Here is a 20,969-nt window from a genome sequence, read left to right as displayed (position 1 = left end):
AGGACGAGACGGCACGTCCGCCAGACCCAATGGGTGCGCAAGGACGCCGAGGGCCCGCCCCTGCAGAAAGTGGGCAGGAAGGGGGCGGTGCCCAAGGAGACCTGCGGTGGGGCGCGCGGCGGGGGCGGGGAAATCCTGGGGTTGGGGGCGTGCGCGCCGCTTCCGGTCCGTCTAGGGTGCGGCCCACAAGCCCAGAGCCACTCGGACAGTGGTCATCCCTGGACTCCCCCGTCGGGGCTTGCTTGCGCCTTTGTCCTCCAACACACAGGTTTTGGAGACGCCGGGGAGAGAACCCCTGCTGACCATTCCTGTCCCTCTTGTGTGAGACCAGGTGTCCTTCCACCGCACCCAAGCATGGGTACTCCCCGAGAAAGGGCTCCGGACCTGGAATTTAAACCACCCTTCTGCCTAATCCCGGGGTTGGAAACCGAAGAGCGGTCGGCTAAGGAAAGTGAGGGTCTTGGGAAATCAGGACGTGCCTTGCACAGGCCAGAGGGCAAATAAGCCCATGTCAAATCAGCTCTGGGACGGGACGTGCAGTTCTGAGGGCAGCTGTAATACAGGTGTAGAATAGTCTTGCCCTCTCCCATCCCTACCGGCAGCCGGGGAAGGTCACTGTCCCGGAGGGCCTCCAGCAACGCTGTGCAAGGATATTCAGAGGTTCACCAGATCATGGGGCCCAGGACTAGGTCTACTCGGTCTAAGGGTCCTCCTGACAAGGGTGTCATTAGGAGGTCAGGCTGAGTGAGGCCCAGGGCTAATTCCAGGACATCCACTTTTTTGCACAAGGAAACCAGTTGCTGCGCTGGAGTTTTAGAAAGTTCACTGGAGGACCCCTCGATCCCTTTCAAGAATGGGCAGATTCCATATTCCTAAGGTTTATTGGAGACCAAGCCTCTCTCTGGATCCAAAACCATGGCCTGCCCAGCATCAGGTCCCAACATGTGCCTGGGGCCCCATCTCCTTCGTTCTAGTCTAGGCGAATGCCCACACTCAGCCAGAGGAGGGACAGTGCCCAGACTCAGGCTCCTGACCAAGGCATCCATCACCCTGCAGCAAGCTCTCTTTGGGAGGCAACAGAGTCCATCCTAGAGGAGGAGGCCCACAGGAGCCGGCCTTTGGGAGGGGGAGGTGTAGCCAGGGCAGAAGCCCCACTTTTATCCCCAAACATCACCCCCACTGCAGTCGCTGTGTGTGCAGGGCTCGGTGGTAGGCCCAACTGCCTGCGGCCAGGGCCCAGCGACAGACGTCCTCTTTTGGTAGCAGCAGCAGTCTGTCTTCCTCCAGCCGGCTCAAGAGGCCTGCAGCACCCAACATTGCACCCCCCCACATTCCGTAAGTGTTGGTTGTGAAAACGGCCACAATGAGGATGGTTACTGCAACCACAAGCACCACTGCCTGACCAGCCACAGAGCGGCTCTCAGCACCAAGGTGGTCACCGGCCACTGCCAGCACCATCCCTCCTCCCAGAAGCAGGTTGGCAGAGGAGCGATCACCATTCACCCAGTGGAAATCAAAGGCCAGAAGGGGCAGGCCAATGACAGTAGCCACCCAGGCTCCAGCAAGACAGTCTTCATCTGTGCCCAGCCCCGGGGCCAGCACGGTGGCAGAGGCCAACGCCTGGAGCAGGAAGCCAGCAGCGGCCCCTCGACTTGCCTGTCAGTATAGGGATAGGAGATGTGGGAAAAAAGAAGCCAGGGCTTGCCTTTAAGCAGGGAAAGGTCTGGGGGTCTCATGCAACCCTGGCCTCAGACTCAACCTCCCACCACCGTCTCCCGGGATCGGGGCAACTGGACCTGATGCAGGTCCTTACAGTTTGGGAGCGGGACACACCCTTACCCAACCCCACTGCACTCACCTGGGCAGTGCTCATGGCTGCATGGAGAGACACCACTCCCAGGGCCAGGTGGGACAGGGTCGTGCTCCACTCACTCCAAGGCCTGGGGGCCATGGCACCTCGGGTGGTAGTGAATGTGAAACAGGAAGGGGATCCAAAACTTTGGAGAGGAAGAAAACGCAGAAGCCGGCGACCAGAGCCCTAAAGGCAACTCTCCTGGACTCCCAGGTTCCAGAGCCCCATTTCTAAGTGTTGGGATAGGCTCATCCGAAACTTTCCGGAGCCCTGGGACCCCTGGACGCAACTGTGGGGAAGAAGCAGCTAGTTAGGCCGGGAGAAGAAGGGAGAAAGCGAACCTGACCTGGGTGAGCGGGAGTTCTGGGGCCCTGGAATCGAGGTAGGGGTGCCGGGCCTCGGGGAGAGTCGCGCGCAGGCCCACTCGACCTGGTTCCTGCGCTTGGGGAGGCGCCGTCTTCGGAACCGGTCTTGGAAGCAGCTACGGCGCAGGCTCTCAACGGCGGCTGAGCTGCGAGGCCCCGACGCGGCGGCGAGCTGTAGGCCAGAGTGGCCCGCCCGCTCGCTAGCTCATCCGCTCCCTTGCTCGCCGGTCGCCGCCGGGTCTCCAGCCCAGCGATGGCCGGGCGCGAGCCAACGAGAGGAGTGGAGGCTAGAGCGGCAGGGGGCGGGGCCTGGGCGAAGGGGGCGTTCTAGGAGAGCCGGAGGAGGTTGTGAGGGCGGAGAGGGGACTAGGAGGAGGAAGCTCCGTCCCACGACTGAGGTATAATACCCTGATGGTTTGGAGGGATCTGTAGTGAGGGGAGGGGCTGTGAAGATAAGGACCCCTGAAAGGGGAGGGTCGTGGGTGGAGCCGTGAGGGGAGAGGATGGGCTGTTAGGGGATGTGGGCGGGACTGAGAGGCGTGTGGGCGGGGCTGTGAATTGGTCTGGGCGGAGCTGGGAGGGAAGGGACTATTTTAGGGGGCGAGACTGTGAAGGGGTCTGGGCGGGGCTATGAGGGGTGTTTCTGGGAGGAGCAGGGAGGGAAGGGGCTGTTCCAGGGGGCGGGGCTTGGCAGAGGGGCTGGACAGGGCTGAGAGGGGAGGCGGGGTCTGGGCGGGGCTATGGGGGGAGGGAGTTACGTGGGGCTGACAGCCTGGCCTCCCACGGGCTGTGGGCTCTAAGGGGCGAGGGCGATAGGGTCCCCCCGAGAAGGCTGGGAAAGATTCGGAGGAGGGGGTGTGTAGAGGCCGTGGGCGCTCTCAGCCCGGGGTCTCAGTGAAGGACGGGGGGCAGGCGCGCGGCCGGTGTCCGGGTGCGGCCCCGGGGGCTCCGGTTTCGGCACCCCCTATCTTCGGGCGCGCGCCCTCCACCCGCGGGAGCCGGGCCGTGGGGGCGGCCGCCCCGAGCATGCGCACGGGTCTCGCAGCGCGCGGGCGCGGAGTCGGGGCGCTGGGACGCGGGGCGGCGCGAAGCGGGGCCCTCTGCCGCCCCGCGCGCCCATGTACGCCTTCTACTCGCTGCTCATCTACATCTTCTACAGCCTCTTCCGCAGGGATGGCGGGGCTGCGGCGGCCGGCGACCCCGAGGACCCCGCCCAGGTGAGCGGAGCGCGCGCCGCGCGGCCGGCGCCCCCCTTCCCGGGAGCGGGTTTGGCGGGCCCGCGCAGCGCACGTTCCCGGGGCGCTGGCGCGGGGGGAGGGGGCCGTGCCGATGACCCCGTCTCCGATGTGGTGTTGGAAGCGGAGACCTCGACTCCCTTGGCCGCGGCCTCGGAGGGAGGGGGCCCCACGGGCTGCGCACCCGATGCTCAGAAGTCCCGCTGCTCCCTCCCCAGAGTGCGGGTTGCCAGCGCGGGGGTCGCCGCCGCCCCGACCAGCCCACGGCGGAGCTGTGGACCGAGCTGACAGGCCTGGTCGGTAGGTGCTGTCGGTGCGCCGGGAGCGCAGCGTCCCCGGGGCCAGGAGGGAACCCGCCGCCCGAGAGAGGAAGGGGCTGCCCGCGACCTCTCTGGGGGGGAGGGGCCCAGCAGGTGCCTCCCGGTGGCCCGGCCTCCGACCCGTGAGCCGCGAGCCTCGCTCTCCCGCTACCAGGCCTCCCTGGGTGCTCCGAATCTGAGGATGGGCGGGAAGAGGGAGCCGAAGGCCGCACTACGGAGGTCTCCCTGGAAGAGGCTCTCGTGCGTCTTGCTGAGTTCCTCTCCGTCCAGCTGGGGGCGGAAGAGAGCTCCGGGAGTCCTCCTGACCTGACCAAGGTGAGCGGGGCTGAGGGTCCTTCTCCCGCTGACCCTTCCTCTCTGCACAGTCCTCTGGTCTCCCCGTGCCTGTCACCACCTCAGTCTCCTCTGGTCCGGTTCTTATGTCCTTTCCAGCCGAGCGATGTCCCCCCCCTGTTGACGGTGACTGGTCAGCTCTTGGCCCTCCTGGCATGGATTCGGAGCCCCAGGGGAAGGCAGGCCCTGTCCCAGGGGACTCAGCCGGCGTTGGAGGGGCAGTGCCCCACTCCCGTGGGTGCGTCAGGCGTAGCACGTTGTAGAGGGCGCGTGTGGAGGGAGTGAAGCCCACAGACACCGAGTGGCCTGCAGTGCGGGGGCCCATGCCCACCTGTTCCCGAGGCGTCCCCTCCTCCAGGTTAGAGACCTCGTCAGTCTTAACTGGCCCACCCCACCCCAGGATCCCCACCTCGAGAAGAAAGCCCTTCCCTTTCACCAAGGGATGAGGCCCAAGGGCAGAGCCCTCCCCAGCTGGAGGAGGACCGGAGGGCTTGGCAGCGGCTGGAGCAGCTCATCCTGGGGCAGGTAAGGGGTCCAGCAGGCCCCCGGGACTGGAGGGGGGATTAGGAGGAGACGCCCCACGCTGTGCCCCCTGCTTCCCAGCTGGAAGAGCTGAAGCAGCAGCTGGAGCTGCAGGAGGAGGAGCTGGGCCGGCGGCGCCTGGGAGTGGGAAGGCCTCGGGCGGGGCTCCGGGAGGGGGTCGAGAGAGACCCCTGACTCTCAGCTGCGTCTCCAGGGTTTCTCTCTCCGCCAGGGGGCGACAGACTCAGAGAAAAGGGTTCAGCATCTGACCCTGGAGAACGAGGCTCTGAAGCAGAGCCTGAGCCTCACGCGGGACCTCCTGCTGCACTGGGGCCCCGCGCCCTCCACCAGGGCCCCCCAGGTATCCTCCTTAGCCACTACCGTTCCCGCAGTCTGGGGCTCCTGAACACCTGGCTACCGGTAACACGGCCCAGGGCCTGATGCTGCTGGAACCCTCTCTGACCTCTCAGGGCCAGAGCCCCAGGGGGTGGACGGGCCTTCGGACAGTCTGCGCAAGGTAGTCCGCTCCAGGAGACCAGTGCCCAGGGGAGGACACCTCTGCCCTGTCCGGTGGACCTGTATAAAGTCGGGAGACGGGGACTCATGACCAGTTCAGTCTGCTCTTCTCAACTTGACGTCCCTATCCCTGAAACAGGGCTGCAGGCATGCCCCCCACCCCGCCTCGGTTGGCTCCTGGCTCCAAGGCTGACCCGCCCCCCCCCCGCCCCCACAGGAGGAGGCAGAGGCTTTGGTGGAGCTCCAGAGTCGGCTTCAGGAAGCCCAGGACACCACAGAAGCTCTTCAAGTCCAGGTAGGCACTGAGCCCAGGGGCTGGGAAGGCTGGCGCACCGGGAGGGGGTTGTCTGAGGCAGGCCCGGTAAGTGCCCTGTTTCCTCAGTGACAGGGGTGGGGTGGGGCGGGACAGCTGGGGGTGCAGGAGGTGCAGCTGCAGGGCCTTCGGGGGGCCCTTCGGCAGCTCCAGCAGGAGACAGAGCAGAACTGTCGAAGGGAGCTGCAGCAGGTGCACGGGCAGCTGGCAGGTAAGGGCCGGGACCAAGGGCTCACGGGAAGGCCACAGGGTCTGGGCTCTCCCTCACAACAAACTGTCCCTGCCAGGACTCCGGGCCCGGATGGCTAGCCTGCGCCAGGGCTGTGGGGACCTCCGAGGACTGGTCAGCACATTTACCCAGAGCTGTCAGTGTTCGCTCAGTGAAGCCCGGGGTCAGGTCAGGACCATCTGCCCCCTCTCCGGAACTCGCTCTCGGGGCAGCCCGGTCACTCTTCATCCATGGGGAACCCCTTATTCCCCTTATTCTTTCTCCCCACCTCGGGGGGCTGCCCTCTGTAAGGGGCATGGGAGGCTCTGGAATCAGAACAGCTCGTGATCTCACACACCCTGGGTGTGATCTCATTTCTCGGTCTCATTTCTGTCTGTGCAAACTGGGGTAACAGTAAATCCCTCACAGGGTTGCCAACCCCATAGGAGACAGGTGTCTTTCTCCCTTGCTGTTCTCAGGTCCTGGGTCTCCATCCTGGGCCACAGAACGGTGCCCCTAGGGGCCCAGAGCCACTGAAAGTTCTGTTCTTAGCACCCCCGCCCTAGCTCCTCGACTGCGCCCACTTCCTCACATCCCTATCCCGCCAGGTATCCTGGGCCCTGGGAGCACTGTCAGCTGGCAGGGGTGGGGCTCAGCTCCCCGAGGAGCAGCGGGGGCCCCCGACTGGATGCCCGGGGCGGCTGCTGGAGCTCAAGGGTATGGCAGGCTTGGACAGTGGAGGAAGGGGGGGCCTCCCTGTGCTTTAGGGCCTGGGAGGCAGACCACTGATGTGATCTCCATCCCAGGAAATATCCGTGTGCTGTGTCGGTTGAGGCCAGGGACACCCTCCAGCCTGGTGAGCTCGGAGCCTGGCCCCAGCGGCACGGTCACCACCTGCTATCGAGGGCGCCGGCGTCGCTTCCGCCTGGACTGGGTCTTCTCTCCAGAGGCCAGCCAGGAGGAGGTGATGCTCTGCCCTCCGTCTGGGCTGCCCTTCCCTCCTACTGCCCCCGAGTGAGAAGAGGCTCTGGGTTCCCCTTCCTTTGCCTTCCCAGTGGCTGAACTCCAGCCATTGAAGGGAAGGGTGCAGGAGGTTCTGGGAGGCGGGAAGGAGAGTCTAGCTGGCCGTCTCCTTTCCTTCTGGAATTTTCCCTTTGCATCCTTTGACCAAGCTCTGCAGTTCCGGTGGAAATAAGCCTTCTGGTTTAACAGAAAGGTGAACATTTTAAAAAGCAATTTTTTTTTTTTTAAACCGGGAAACTAAGCCGAATGAACTTGTCTGAGGTGATGGCCAGTGCTCAGGGAGCTGACTGCCGAGCGCGGCTCGGGTGCTGCTGTGGTGGGGACAGGGCTGCTTACTCTCCTGGCCTTGGTGGAGCAGGCGGCCATGAGGGCAGGCAGGAGGTCCTCCGGCAGCCTCGGTGCTCTCCGGTCGCCCACTACAGATCCGCTCTCCTTCCCTTCTCCCCTTCCCTGCAGGACGCTCACCTTGCTTCATACACTCCCTGTCACTGTCCACATAGAATTTGCCATTAGAACTTCTCCAGAGTTCAGGAACCAGAGGCGATCGCATAAGGGAGGGAGCAAGCAGACCTGTGTCGGCCTCGCAGGGACACGGTGTGAGGAGAGGGTCTGGCAGATGGCCAGGGCACCCTCTCCCACTTCCTGGAGCACCACAGCTGTTTTTCACCCTCTCTCTCTATCTTACATGCTGCCCCTGGTCTCAGCCTGCACCCCAAACTGCAGCCCCGGGCAGGCCCCGTCTGCTGTCTTCAGGGCAGTCCTCTGGACAGGGCCCTCCAGTTCACTGTGTCTGAACGAAGGAGCCAAAGGCGTCTTTCACTGGCCCGCTCACTTGTGCTCCCATGCGCGCCAGGGCAGAGTCCCCCTGTTGGTCATCCCCAGCGCTTCCTTCTGGTCATGGTCTTAATGACCTCACTGGCTTTTCTGGGTTCTGCCCTCCTTGCCAGCCATGAACACGTTGAGTAGAACTTGCAGGCTTCTCGGGTACCAGCCTCCTTCTGGGCACAAGAGCTGGCCATGTTGTTGCTCAAAAGGCTGCTGCGGGGTCTGGTGGCCAACAGGACCCGGGGCCCAGCGCCACCTCCTCTTCAGCGGCCTCTCTGTGGACCCTCGCAGTCCAGGGTCCCAGTGAGCTTGGCGAACCGCCATCCCGCACAGCTGGGGAGCCCTTTCTCGGGCTCACCTGTCATGCACCGAGTGCTGCTCCAGTACTCTGGAGCACGCTCCCCTTGAACCCTCGCGACAGGTGGCACTGTGCTCGTCACCTCACCGAAGCCCAGAAGGATGCGGTGCACTCTGCTTCCCATCACACCTGGGGTTTGAATCCGGCAGTCAAGCCCGGCGTTTGGGCCCTTGGCTGCTGCTCCCCTGGGCCTCCCAAGTGGCCCTGGGAAGTCCAGTGCTCTATGTTGCCTGCTCCTTTTTTCTATCACATTCCTTCCCATCTTTGCCCGGCAAATTCTTGCAAATGCCAACTCCTCCAGTGAGCCTCCTTAATGTTTTGGGAGATCCACCCTTCCACCGTGCCCCAGAGCCATCCCCCCCGGGGGGAGTCCAGCTTTGTTGGCTCCGTGTCCGGTTCTGGGGCTTAGGACCCCCCCTCCCCCCCCGCCCCAGGTCTTCAGGGAGCTGGAACCAGCTGTGCTGTCCTGCCTCCGTGGCTACAGTGTCTGCGTTTTCACCTACGGCCAGACGGGGACAGGCAAGACCTACAGCATGGAGGTGGGAAGGGGAGAGGCCCTGGGTGGCTCCGGGGGCCAGGGGCTGGGATGTGAGTCTGATGCGGTGCCCCGCCCTGTCCCAGGGCCCGCCTGAGGACCCCGGCATAGCTCCTAGGGCACTGCAGTCGCTGTTCCAGGAGATGGGGACTGGAGGGCAACATCGCGTGACGCTCAGCATGGTGGAGATCTACAACGAGGCCGTCAGGTCAGAGCCCTGCTGCGGCCCCTTCTCACCTTGGGCTCTTCAGTTCCGGTGGGAACGTCGGAAACCAAGCCCTTCCCTTTCTCACCAGGGATCTCCTAGCCCCAGGGCCTCCTGAGCGGCTGGCCGTGAGGCAGGGCCCAGCAGGCCAGGGGGGCATTCAGGTGGCTGGCCTCACCTACTGGGATGTGCCCAACCTGGAGACGCTGCACCAGGTAAGGCTGCCCAGTGGCAACGCACCCCCGCCCCCTCCCACCTCCCAGCAGCCCTCCGAGGCTCCGCCTGTGCTCCCACCTAGGGACGCAGACCCTGCAGCTGGGCAGGTCCTATCGCTCCGCCCTCCAGATGCTGAGCCTGGGGAGGAGCAACCGGGCCACCGCCGCCACCACCAAGAACCCGCACAGCTCTCGGTCGCATGCCTTGGTCACACTGACCTTGCGCGCGGCGTCCCCACCGCGCGGGCCAGGCACCGCAGGTACCGAAGCGCGCACCCGAGCCCCGCGGGTCGTGGGGGCCCGCAGCACCCGAGACCAGGGCTCCCTCACGTCGGGCTCGCTCGCCCCCCGCAGGCACCCTGCATCTGGTGGACCTGGCGGGATCCGAGCGTGCCTGGAAGGCGGGGGCGGCCGGCCCGTCGCGGGGAGACCGAGACGGCGCCCAGCGTCTGCGGGAGGCCCGGACCATCAATCGCTCGCTGCTGGCCCTGGGGGGCGTGATGGCCGCGCTGCGGGCCCGCCGGCCACACGTGCCCTTCCGCGACTCGCAGCTCACGCGCCTGCTGCAGCCGGCGCTGGGACCCGGCGCCACTGCGGTGCTGCTGCTGCAGGTGGGCGGCGGCGGGGGGCGGGGCGCGGCGGGCGGGTCGCTCGCCCCGCGCCCGCTCGGGGCCCGCCCACCAGCGCCGCTCCCCCGCAGATCTCCACGCGGCCCGAGGACCTGGGCGAGACCGTGTGCTCGCTGAAGTTCGCCGAGCGCGTGGGCCGAGTGGAGCTGGGGCCGGCCCGGCGCTGCAGGGCCCCGCGCTCCGGGACGCCCTCCTCCCTCAGCACCGACACGCCCCTCACCGGGACCCCCTGCACTCCCACGCCGTCCCCCGGCAGCCCTCCGAGTCCCGGCGCGGAGAGCGACTCCGGCTCGGCTCTCGGGACCCAAAAGAACGTGTCCTCGTAGTCTGGAGTCGCGCCTCGGCCGGCAGAGCTCCTGCAACCCTCACAACCTCCTTGACCTCTGGGCGCCCCCCTCCCCCCCCCCCCCAGTCGGTTCCCTGGCCCCGCGAGTGAGGAGTGCTCAGCGCCGCGACGGGACTGCCCCTTCCTCCCCCAGGCCCTCCGCTCCCTCCTTATCACCATTTGCTGTTATCGCGGCACACAGCGGGGGATGCCAGGCCCGCGGGAGGTGGACCCCGCCAAGTGGTTAGCCCAATCACCACCCCATCTCCCAAAATCAGACTCGGCATTAAAATGTTGTCTACTCCTTTACTGTTCTATTCCCCACACCACCACCCAAAACAAGTAGGATTTTGATTTCCTTTTCCCAAAAAAGGTGCTGCTACCTCATTCCCAGGCAGATGAGGGAGGATCGGACTTCAGGCTGGAGCCGAGGTTTAGGTCCTCCCTCCCCCAGCCGGGAGCCAGGGAGGGGAAGTGACACATGGTGATGGATGGGTAGAAAGAAGGACAGACAGACCGAGAAAGTGGGATCAGGAAGGGGCTGCTGCAAGCAAAGCCCCTACTCTTTCCAGTCTTAACTCTGGGGGTAAGGGAGGCATGACAGCCATCAGGGCCAGCCAGGGTGGTGCCCCGCTAGATCACAGCCCTTTGGGGGGCAGTCCAATAAACAGTGTGGATTCTCAGTACCGCTGGTGCCTGATGCTTCAGGCTGCCGTGGCCACCAACTCCTTTTGGACCTCCTGGCCTTGGTTCCCCAGCAAGCCAGTGGTGGCAGGAAGGGCGAGGAGAGGAAAGCTCCCGTGCCCTAGGAGCCTCCCAGGCTGTACCAGGAGAGTAGCCAGCCTGGGGTGGAGGCAGCTGGGGCCCGGGAGTGGCTAACCCACACATCGTAGATGCTCTTGTTGGGTGGTACCCCCTGGAAGAGGGCATCTAGATCCCAGAGCAGCCCTGGGGGACCCTGACTTTCAGGGGCCACCCCCCAATAGGCTGAGCTGGTTGAAGGTGGACACTGGGGACAGGATGTGGGCGGTAGTGAAGCTAAGGGCATCACCACATTGGGAGTGTAGATGGGCAAGTAAGAGGTGGGCAGCTGCCCCCAAAGTGAGGCCCTGTGACTCCCACCAGACAGCGCCCCAGGCTCTGGAGAACCCTGCAGCAAGTGGAGGGGCCAGGCTCTGTGCTCAGGGGAGAGGGGCGAAGGCCTGCTGGTTCCCCCCTGGGAAGTCTCCGCATCTGCTCTCCTGGGCCCGGGAAGGGGGCAGAGGGGCCACAGAGGCCTCTCAGAGGGCAGGGGTAGAGTGGGCATCACCTTCTCCCCACTGTGCCCAGAGCCTGCTGGACCTGGGCTGCTTGGTGGTGCCCCCTCCCTGGGATCGCCTAGCAAAGACTTTATGCTGAAGCCCTCACTGGGTGGTGGCTGGGGACTGGGCGGCGGCTGGGGACTGGGAGGCCGGTAGGGCCAGCCGTGCAACACGTAGGGGCCCAGATCCTTGGCGAAGGCTCCCCGCGCGCCCCTGCTCTGCCAGCGCCGGCAAAGGGCGGTGTTCTGCAGCCGCAGCGCTTCGGCCGGTATCAGGCTCACGTCGACTGCCCAGAAGTTGCCCTTGGCCTGCGGCTTGGCCGGATCTTTAGGCACCTGGAGGGGTGGGGAGGGGTGGGGAGGCTTGGGTGGGGCCGTCCGACCCCAGACACACAGGATTTCCGCCCCAGCTCCGACCCTCGCCCTACCCCACCTTGCGGAAGCATCGGTTGGAGGAGAGGTTGTGGCGGATGGAATCCTTCCAGCCCTCGTAGTCGTCCTTGAAGAAGGGGAAGGCGGCCTGGACCTGACGGATGATCTGAAACCACCCACCAACCGGCCAGTCGGCCCGGTGCGCCTTGAGCCCGGACTCAGTGGGCCGGGGGGGGGGGGGGGGGGGCGGGAAGCACCGCCCCTCCCCCCACAGTCGGGCTTAGGGGCCTTGCCCGCCCCCGCCCCCACCCCCCAGAGCACGTCTACGCTGCAAGGAAAAAAGCCCCGAGGAAAGGGTCCTTCCTGTGCACCTCTGCTCTCTTCCCAGTGTCCAGGCCTGAACTGGCCACACTGGGCTCAGCTGGGCAGGGCCAGGTAGGGATGGAAGCCGAAGTCTGAGCCTAGGAGTAGGTGGGGGACGGGTCTGTCGAAAGGTCCGATTCCCTAGTGTGAGGGGAAATGGGGATCCCTCTCACCTGGGCCAGCTTCAGTCTGCGGGAGGGTGCGGCCTGGATCACCAAGGCAATCATGGCCAAGTAGGTGTAGGGTGGCTTGTCATGCCGCAGGTATCTCTTCTTCCTCCTCTTGAGGGGCTGGGAGGACGAGTCCGACCCAGGAAGCCCCAAGCGTGGGCTGCTGCAGGGCCCCATGTAGGGGAGGTAGGCAAGCTGGGCCGGGGCCTGGCCCCGTGGAGGCAAGGCAGTGGGGCCGTGTGGTGAGGAAAGGCTGGGGGCCTGAGGCCGGCGGTCCAGGCGGGCCAGACCCTTTATCATTCGGATGGAAGGGGGAGGGGAAGGGAGGCAGAGGGAGGGAGGAATCGGCGGTGGGGGAGGGGAGCATGCAAGGGCTGCCACAATTAGCAGGTTTCAGTTAATCTGGAAGGGAGGGGCAGGGAAGATTCCAGTGGGGGCTGCAGGCTGCCACCCAGGCCTCATTCCTCACCCCTGGGCTGCCTTCAGCACCCCCTACAAGCTGGAAGGAAAAGCCTTCGGAACAGGCCTTGTGACTTATGGTTACTTTATCTTGTCTGGGCTGGGTTGGGCTTCAGGCGCCCATTTAAGAGCTGATGGGGTTGATTTACCCACAGTTGACCTGCCGAGGATGGGTGGGGCCTGCCCAGAGTTCAAGGCTGAGCAGCTTCCGGGACCTAGATGGTAGTCCGAGGGCATCCTGGAGGAAACCTCAGGAACAAAATAGGGACACATTTAATTCGAGTAATTTTCCCAGGTGCTGCTGCGGGTCCCCAGTGGATTCCCGAGCCTTAGAGGTCCCTTTCGTCTCCTCCCTGGTGCCTGTTAACAGTGGGGGTTGACCAGCTCTCATTACTCATCGTGCACCTCACTGGCCCTTCCTGGCCACAGAGGACTTTCTGGAGGCAGGCTTACCTCCCTTCTCTCTTGGTCCATTGGACCCAAAGCTCTAAATGTTGTTATCCAGGAAGATGTCCCTCGTTCTTCTGGGGGCACTTGGGGAGTGCTCTTGGGTGTGTGTGTGTAGGAAGAGGAAGAGGTCTCCTAGCTGGAGGGGTTTACTGGACACCTCTTGGGGCCAGGCCTTGAGGATACAGCTTCATGGGTCATAGTTCCTGTCCAGGGGAGAATGCAAGGACCACCTGGCTTCTCCCCGGATAGGACTGAGAGCACAGTTGTGTTGTGTGAGAGAACACAAGAAGGCTTCCCAAGTAGCCACAGGGCCCTGGGGCTTAGTCTAGGTAGAAGGAGAGGTTCCCCAGGCAGGTGGGGGTTGGCCTGAGTGGAGGAGGGGCATAGGGAAGAGAGTGGAGGCTCAGATTGGGGAGGCCTGAGAGGCGAGCACCCTCTGCTCAGGCCTGCCCATAACCTCAGGGTTTTAGCAGGAACAGGACCTGCCCCAGAAGTGTGGTTCCAGAAGAGTGCCTCTGGCAGGTGGCCTGAGACTTACTGGTCCTCTCAATTCCCAGACCCGATTCTGTCTCCTCCCCTTCTCTCTGGCCATCTGATCTGTCAAGGATTTTGAGTTAGTTAAGGCCTATGGTCTGTACCATGACCGGAAGACCAGCCGTGCCCCTTACCAGCAAGTTTGCCCAAGGGGGTACTGGGCCCAGGACGCCAGCAGTGGTGGCTGGTGCTGGTGTCACGGTCCCCAGACCCAAGGGAAAGCACAGGAACCAGGGACACACTTTGTACCACTCTACTCCAAGAATTCACTTTTCTCGCGTGGCCTCCCCCGCCCCCGCAACATCACACTCCGAAGAGGCTGGAGTCTGCCGCGCGGGGCGTGGCGCGGGGAAGGCGCGCTGCCGGGTCCGGGGCGAAGTGGACGATGTAATGCGGAGCGCCACACCGCCCCTTCACCCTCACACTCCTCTCAGACGTTCTGGGGATTCCTCCGACCCTGTGCCCCTTGGGCGCGTCCCCTCGGGCACCACCGACGGGCTCCCAGCCGCGCCCCAGCCGCAGCGCGGTCTTTCCCTCCGAGTCTTGAGGCATCACGTCCCCTCCACGGGTCCTCCCTTGCGTGGCCCGACGTTCAGGGCTCCCTGAGTCCCGCTGCTCCTAAGTGGCCGCTCTGCCCCGCCCCCTCCACCACCGCCTCCGTTACTTCCCGGGCCCCGGGGCACCGCGTCCTTCCACTTTCGGGCACGCTTCTCCCTCCGTCCGGGATGGCTCTGCTTTGTCGGGCGGACTCCGGCCGTGCCTTAGAAGCCCAGCACAGACGGCCGCCCTCGCCAGGGGGCCCCTCTGACTGCTCGCCCCTCCCGACCCGTCCGCGCCGAGGACGCTCCCGCCACCGAGGGGCTCGCGCCGCGCTGTCCGCAGACCTCCTCTCGGAGCAGGCCCCGCCCGGGCGGATCGACCCCGCCCCCGGGCGGATCGACCCCGCCCCCGGGCAGATCGGCCCCGCCCCCGGGCAGATCGGCCCCGCCCCCGGGCAGATCGGCCCCGCCCCCGGGCAGATCGGCCCCGCCCCCGGGCAGATCGGCCCCGCCCCGGGCTCCCATGGGGCGCCGCGGCTTCCGGCTCTGGGCCCCGCGGGCCGGAAGTGTAGCGTTGCCATGGCGAGAGCCGAGCGCGGGGCCCGCCCCCGCGGCGCCCAGAGGAGCGCGGGGCCGCGGGAGCGGTGGACCGGCACGGAGCCCCGGCGCTGCGGCGCAGTGCGCGCGGCGGAAGGTGAGGCGCGGACTTCCGGGGCCCACGGCGGGAGAGGACGCTGGCCGGGGAGGGAGAGGCGGCGGGGGCGCGGGGCCGAGCGCCGCGTCCCCGGGAGCCCTGGCCGGTCGGCCCTCGGGGAGGCGGGCGCCGGCGCGCGAGTCCCTGCAGGCCCCACCTGGGCGCCCGGGGCCGCGGGTCGGGAGCGGCTTCTCGGGTGGCAGCCTGTGCGGTGAAGGCCGCCCGGAGGGCACTTCGCCGCGATCTGCGTGCGGACTCGTCTTCGTCTTTGCAACCTGTTGGTCGGGTCGGCGGCGCGAGACGTGCGGCCGGGGATTCGGGCCGGCGGGGAAGGGACGTGCCCAGGCTTTGTGAGGGCTTTGGAGCGAGGCCAGACCAGAAACTGGAGCCTCTCCGGGGTTCCGGTGGCCTCCGGTGGGGATCCTGGGCGCCACCTCGCAGACCAGGGTCAGGGTGAGAAGCACTAGCGGGTCCCAGGGCCCGGCCCCGCGCTCCAGGCCTGTGGGGGAGTGTCCAGGACTGGTTGGGGCCCTTGAAGGCCCTGCAGCGGCGGCTGAGGCAGCCGCGGGATTAGTCTCCATGGGTGCAGGGAGCCGAGGCATGTATGGAGTCGTTCCAGGTTTAGGGACGCCGGAGAAAGGCTGTCCCTCCTCGGAGCCCTGGCCGTGCTTTCCTTCGTGGATCTTAAGTTGGGGTGGAGCGGGTTGTGGGGGCACCACATTGCTCTTCTCAGTCCCTGTCTTGGCTCAGCAGGGAGCCCTCATGGGTGCCTTTGCTTCCCTATGTTCTCTCTGGCCGGGATTGGGGTTGTCCTGAATCCCAGAAGAGGCCTCTGCTCCGGGCTGTGCTGCCTAGTGCACTTCCGGGGTGGTGAGGGGAGCCCCAGCGTGGGGCCCTGAGGCCAAGTTCTCTAAGGGGCTAGTGGCTGCGGAAGGAGCCTGCACAAAGGCTAGCACTGGGCTCCTCATTGCGATGGTCGTGTTCCCCTTTCCCAGATCCCCAAGCCCTTGTTCCAAGCTGGGGTGAGGAAGCTCCAGAAGGTCCTTCCCTCCTTCCCTCCCCATGCATGGGCTGGATTTCCTCCCAGTTGAATGAACACCCCCCCACTCCCCTACCCCGCTCTGCTGTACGGCCTGGCCTCATCTCTCACCTGCCTGGGGTGTGCCTGGACTTTGGTCTCCCCTGGCAGCAGAGGGCTGGCAGGCAACTGGGAAGAGGTTTTCTGATTCCGTGGACTCAGCACTGAGATCTGTGTTCTAGGGTTTCCGAGTCCTTGGTCTCAACAGCCTGTGTCCACTGTGTGCGCTTTTGGTACTTCAGGGTGAGGCGACCCCAACGTCCGGTGACCTAGCACAGCAAATACAGGGAGGTGTTTGGCCGGGTGGACTTGGATGGCCCTGGCAGCGGCTGATGTGTCCCCACTCTTCCTGGTCACTGATGACACTCAGGTTGGCAGTTGATGTTGGCTTCCTATGAGGAAATGTCTCACTTGAATCACTTTTCTTTAGTATATGTGCTGCTGAAGCGAGCACTGAATCACTTTTTAAAAAAAAAGATTTTATTTATTTATTTGACAGATCACAAGCAGGCAGAGAGGTGGGCGGAGAGAGAGAGGAGGAAGCAGGCTCCCCGCTGAGCAGAGAGCCCGATGGGGGCTCCATCCCAGGACCCTGAGACCATGACCTGAGCCGAAGGCAGAGACTTAACCCACTGAGCCACCCAGGCGCCCTTGAATCACTTCTGAGGGTGCCCTGAGAGCACCTGTCCTGAGCCCGCTGCGAAGGCACGCACACGAGTCGTGTCTTCACAGTGTTGACTTTAGGCTTTATCCGGTCCTAAAGCGAGGGTAGGGTAAAGGGGTGTCGGATTCCAGACTCAGTGACATTTCACCGTGTGACTGACTCGGCTTCTTACAGGGCACACCACAGATAAGATAACAAGGGGGCAGGGAGTTCACGAACCAAACCCCAAGTCCGTCTGCGGGCGGCGGCTGAGACGGGGCCGGGTCTTGCCCGGTCAGCTCTCGGCACTTGCTGCTTCTGTTCAAGCAGGGGCGCAGCTCAGTCGTGTTCGGAGGCCAGCCCGGCGAGGCTTGGGCAGCAGCTGCCGTTCTGCAGCGGTCAGACTGAGGGGTCTGTCTGCCTAGAGGGGTCCGGTCCGAAGAGTCTGATGTTTGCGGCAAACCCTCCCTTCTAAAGGGATCTAACGGGTCTCTGGCCTGCAGATGCCCTCTGCATCTGCCGGTTACAGTGCTGGACGTGGCGGGATCTCGTGGCTGCAGTACCTTTTTTTTTTTCCTCAAAGATTTTATTTATTTGACAGAGAGAGACACAGTGAGAGAAGGGACACAAGCAGGGGCAGTGGGAGAGGGAGAAGCAGGCTTCCCGCTGAGCAGGGAGCCTGATGTGGGGCTCAATCCCAGGACCCTGGGATCGTGACCAGAGCTGAAGGCAGACGCTCAATGACTGAGTCGCCCCAAGTGGCCATAGTACCTTCAACAGCTTGTGCCATTGCCGGACACAGGCTCCTGCTTGAGTCAGTCTCCACGCCTCCCCCCGGTGCCTCTGCCACGGTCTGCGCGATGCCAAAGCAGGACACCTGCGAGGCTCTCCCCTCCCCTCCAGGCTCTCTGAGAACTTCTTCCTGAGTATCTTTGGTTCTGGCCCTTCTTGTCCATCCTTCCACCAAAGAGCCGCCTGTGTGACTCTTCTTAGCCTCTGGGATCGCAGTGCTTTCCCCTGACTGGTCTTGGCTCTGTCTTCGCTGCTTGCCCCATCCTTCTCCTCAGAGTGATTGATCTGAAATGCAGCTCGGATTCTTGTACTTTCCTTCTTGAAACCCTTCCTCACAGACTTGGAATGACACGCATCGGCCTCTGCCGACCAGTCCCCATCCTCTGCCCCGTCCCCCGGCCTCTGAGCACTTTTCCGCGTGTGCGTCCTGCTGCCACCGTACTGAATCCACGAGGTGGTGAAAGGGACAGAGCGGGCCTCCCCCCGCTTCCAGGCTCTGTGGCCTTGGGCATGGCTCGTCAGCACCGCAGGCTGGGAGGACAGAGATGTGGGACTCCACAGTCTACAGGGGCGGGGGTCCCACGGAGGAGCAGGGGGTCAACGGCCAGGAACCCTGGGAGGGCCATTACGGTAAGGTCTGTGGGTGGCTGTTGGATGCTGGGCTGTGTCCTTTCTTCGCAGCCGTGACAGCCCGAAGACTGAACAGTGGTACTGGCAGACGAGCACCGGGGAGGGGAGGCCGCGGGACGAGGCTGCAGACAGGCCTTCAAAGAAGTTTCGTGTGGGGGATGTGGGGGTTGGAGTTGGCTTGAGCACGGAAGTCGGTGGAGATCCAGAAAGATTATGGAGCTTGTGGGCTTGAGCAGAGGAGTGACTGGATCTTCAAGGTCCCAGGCAGAGAGAAGGGGGCTGGTCTGTAGGGTGGAGGAGGAAGGTGGGGTAGTTGCCCTGCCAGGTGGCTCCCAGAGCCCGAGTCCAGTGCTCTGTGCCCAGCCCTGTCCTGCCGCACCGGGACTCCCTGTAGCCGGGGCTGTTCTGTGTCGGGAGGGTTGGTTTTGTTGACTTAGTGTGGTATGTCCTGTAAGCTTCACCCCCCACCCCCCACCCCCGCCTGAACCGTTTCCTGTTTGTTTGTTTGTTTTTTAAGATTTTACTTATTTGACACAGAGAGAGAGCCAGAGAGGGAGCCCAAGCAGGGGGAATGGGAGACGGAGAAGCAGGCTTCCTGCTGAGCAGAGAGCCTGATGTGGCGCTCCATCCCAGGACCCCGGGATCATGAGCTGAGCCAAAGGCAGATGCCTAATGACTGAGTCACCCAGGTGCCCCACTTTTCCTATTTTATTTTGTTTTTTTTTTTTAAAGATTTATTTATTTATTTATTTGACAGAGCTCACAAGCAGGCAGAGAGGCAGGCAGAGAGAGAGGGAAGCAGGCTCCCTGCTGAGCAGAGAGCCCGATGCGGGGCTCGATCCCAAGACCCTGAGATCATGACCTGAGCCAAAGGCAGAGGCTTTAACCCACTTTAAGCCACCCAGGCGCCTTTTCCTATTTTAGAAGGAAGGAAGGATGGTGTGGTTGCATGTGACGCTTTGGGAGTCCCCAGGCCTCAGATGAAGGGTCAATTTTCTGCTGAGCCCTGCCGCCGTCCAGTAAGTTTGAATGCCCCTCCCTGTGCGACAGGGCACCGGGCAGAGCCTTGCCATTGCTGATGGACCATTCATATTTTTGCAGGCCGGGTGTACCTGCGGGCACAGCTGAGTGACGGTCTTTTCCATCAGACCAGCTCACCCACAAGCTCAGAGGCTCCTAGATTACAGTCTGTCCAGCCTCCCAGTGCCAGGATCGCAGTGACCGAGCACTTCCTACAGGTCAGGCACTAGGCTCAGCTCTGAGGACACAGCAGAGGACACAGTAAATGGCATGTCAAGGATTAGAACGGGGTGGGAGTCTGGCTGGCTCGGTCTGTTAAGCCTGTGACTCTGTATCTGTTTTGTTTTGTTTTTTTTTTTAAGTTGAAGTTTTTATTATTTGACAGAGAGCACAAGTAGGGGGAGCAGCAGGCCAAGGGAGAGGGAGAAGCAAGCTCCTTGCTGAGCAGGGAGCCGGATGTGGGGCTCCATCCCGGGACCCTGGGATCAGGGCCCGAGGTAAAGGCAGATGCCCAATGACTGAGCCACCCAGGTGCCCCGAGCAGCCTGCCTGGTTGTGATCTCAGGGCGGTGAGATAGAGCTCAGCGCTGGCCTCCCTGTTCAGGGTTCTGCTCGAGATTCTCCCTCTGCCCTCCCCACCTGCTCGTGTGTGCGTCCGCGCGTGCGTGCTCTCTCTGTCAAATAAATAAATAAATAAACTCTTTAAAAAACAGTTAGAAAGGTGAAAAGATAGGAGAGTGACAAGGTAACCACAGTAGACCTCTAAGGAGACAGTATTTAAATTGTGACCTGAGCTACAGAAAAGGAGTGAGTTATAGTCAGCTCTGGTGGAAGAACCTCCCAGACACAAGGAACGGTTAAAGTGCACAACTGCAGTGCCGTGGTGACGGAGATGATGACGTCAGACAGACACGGGGTAGAGGAGGGGTCGGCAGGCGTTTTCCCTCTGAGAAGCTGGATAGTGGGCCTCTGGCTGGCTCAGTTGGTTAAGTGTTTGCCTTTGGCTCAGGTTACGATCTCGGGGTCCTGGGATCGAGTCCTGCATCAGGGAGCCTGCTTCTCTGCTCTCCGTCTACCCCCGTGTGCGCGCGCTCTCTCTCGCTATCACATAAGTAAATAAAATCTAAAAAAAAAATGTACAAGCCGTCCTTAGCTCATGGGTCCTACAAAACCAGATGGCAGGCAGTAGCACGCCAGTCCCTGTGCGACACCAAGAACACGGTTACGGCGACTCGCGGAGTCCTCATTAGAACCTTATAAAGAAAATACCATTATCATTCCATTCACAGTTAAGGAAACTGAGGAAAAGCGGTCCAGAGGCTTGATGGGTCTCCTCAGCTTCTTGCCGTTTCAGACCCCGCTCCCGGCCTCGGTGGTACCTGGAGCTGGAGATGTCCAAGGTGTAGGAGTAGGAAGCGGGCGGGTGCTGAGGGGGAAGGGAGAGAGGTGTCAGGGAGATGGCTCGGCGAGCTGGGGCCAGACCAGGAAGGCTGTAGAGGCTGGGATACAACTTTTGGAACATGTACTTTTTTTTAATACCAAACTTTATTGGGGTGTAATTTACATACAGTAACATACACCTATTTTTTTTTTTTAAGATTTTATTTATTTATTTGACAGAGAGAGAGAGATCACAAGTAGGCACACAGAGAGGAAGGGAAGCAGGCTCCCTGCCTAGCAGAGAGCCCGATGTGGGGCTCGATCCCAGGACCCTGAGATCATGACCTGAGCCAAAGGCAGAGGCTTAACCCACTGAGCCACCCAGGCGCCCCTAACATACACCTATTTTAAGTGTGTGGTTTGGTGGGTTTTGGTAGATGTACGTTGGTAAACACCACCATAACCCAGATGTCAGACACCCCCCCACCTCGGAGTTCCCTTGTTCTCCTGTGGGGTCAGTCCTCCCTCTCCTGGCCCCAGGCAACTACGGATCGGCTTTTCTGTAGATTCACCTTTCTCAGAATTTCACATAAATGGAATCCTACAGAATGAACACTTGGTGTCTGACTTCTTTCACCAGACGTGATGTTTTAGGAATTCAGGTTGGTGCAGATATGAGTAGATAATTCTCTTTTCCTTCCTTCCTTTCTTTTTTTTTTTCTTCTAACTAAACCCATTTTTTAAAAAGATTTTGCTTATTTATTTG

General features: G+C 62.7%; 4 protein-coding genes across 11 annotated transcripts in view; 2 read left to right on the top strand and 2 right to left on the bottom strand.

The window, feature by feature from the left end:
- Positions 1–868: 868 nt before the first annotated feature.
- Positions 869–2,550, bottom strand: LOC123925711 (cysteine and histidine-rich protein 1-like). Of its 2 annotated transcripts, XM_045979107.1 has the most exons (3): positions 2,282–2,550; positions 1,859–2,141; positions 869–1,656 (listed from the first exon to the last, which is right to left on the bottom strand). In XM_045979107.1, exons 2-3 carry the CDS (start codon positions 1,949–1,951, stop codon positions 1,171–1,173), a joined length of 579 nt encoding a protein of 192 aa, XP_045835063.1. In that variant the 5' UTR covers positions 1,952–2,141; positions 2,282–2,550; the 3' UTR covers positions 869–1,170. The 2 variants fall into 2 exon arrangements, with proteins under 2 accessions (XP_045835063.1, XP_045835072.1); XM_045979116.1 differs by having other exon boundaries at positions 1,859–2,550.
- A 433-nt stretch (positions 2,551–2,983) lies between these two features.
- Positions 2,984–10,083, top strand: KIFC2 (kinesin family member C2). 3 transcript variants are annotated; one of them, XM_045979048.1, is made up of 17 exons: positions 2,984–3,434; positions 3,671–3,752; positions 3,927–4,087; positions 4,205–4,343; positions 4,506–4,630; positions 4,842–4,988; positions 5,361–5,438; positions 5,604–5,667; positions 5,744–5,853; positions 6,273–6,381; positions 6,471–6,628; positions 8,305–8,409; positions 8,492–8,613; positions 8,702–8,825; positions 8,956–9,085; positions 9,180–9,436; positions 9,526–10,083. In XM_045979048.1, exons 1-17 carry the CDS (start codon positions 3,336–3,338, stop codon positions 9,778–9,780), a joined length of 2,265 nt encoding a protein of 754 aa, XP_045835004.1. In that variant the 5' UTR covers positions 2,984–3,335; the 3' UTR covers positions 9,781–10,083. The 3 variants fall into 3 exon arrangements, with proteins under 3 accessions (XP_045835004.1, XP_045835003.1, XP_045835007.1); XM_045979047.1 differs by having other exon boundaries at positions 5,553–5,667; XM_045979051.1 differs by lacking the exons at positions 6,273–6,381; positions 6,471–6,628 and having other exon boundaries at positions 5,553–5,667.
- A 132-nt stretch (positions 10,084–10,215) lies between these two features.
- On the bottom strand, positions 10,216–14,335 carry FOXH1 (forkhead box H1). 2 transcript variants are annotated; one of them, XM_045979059.1, is made up of 4 exons: positions 13,562–14,335; positions 11,988–12,692; positions 11,513–11,617; positions 10,216–11,415 (listed from the first exon to the last, which is right to left on the bottom strand). In XM_045979059.1, the coding sequence occupies exons 2-4, from the start codon at positions 12,282–12,284 to the stop codon at positions 10,585–10,587; spliced, it is 1,233 nt and encodes a 410-aa protein (XP_045835015.1). In that variant the 5' UTR covers positions 12,285–12,692; positions 13,562–14,335; the 3' UTR covers positions 10,216–10,584. The 2 variants fall into 2 exon arrangements, with proteins under 2 accessions (XP_045835015.1, XP_045835025.1); XM_045979069.1 differs by having other exon boundaries at positions 11,988–12,681.
- A 196-nt stretch (positions 14,336–14,531) lies between these two features.
- The window catches only part of PPP1R16A (protein phosphatase 1 regulatory subunit 16A), a 33,078-nt gene continuing 26,640 nt past the window's right edge, over positions 14,532–20,969 (top strand). The window contains exon 1 of one of the 4 annotated variants that reach the window (XM_046000474.1): positions 14,532–14,660. The gene's annotated coding sequence lies outside the window, so the exon portion shown is untranslated. The remainder of the gene's footprint in view (positions 14,661–20,969) is intronic. The other 3 variants (XM_045999991.1, XM_045999903.1, XM_046000070.1) reach the window with 3 other exon arrangements.

The sequence above is a fragment of the Meles meles genome, chromosome 1 (assembly GCF_922984935.1).
Source record: "Meles meles chromosome 1, mMelMel3.1 paternal haplotype, whole genome shotgun sequence".
Lineage (NCBI taxonomy): Eukaryota > Metazoa > Chordata > Mammalia > Carnivora > Mustelidae > Meles > Meles meles.
This window is presented reverse-complemented; position numbering and strand designations above follow the sequence as displayed.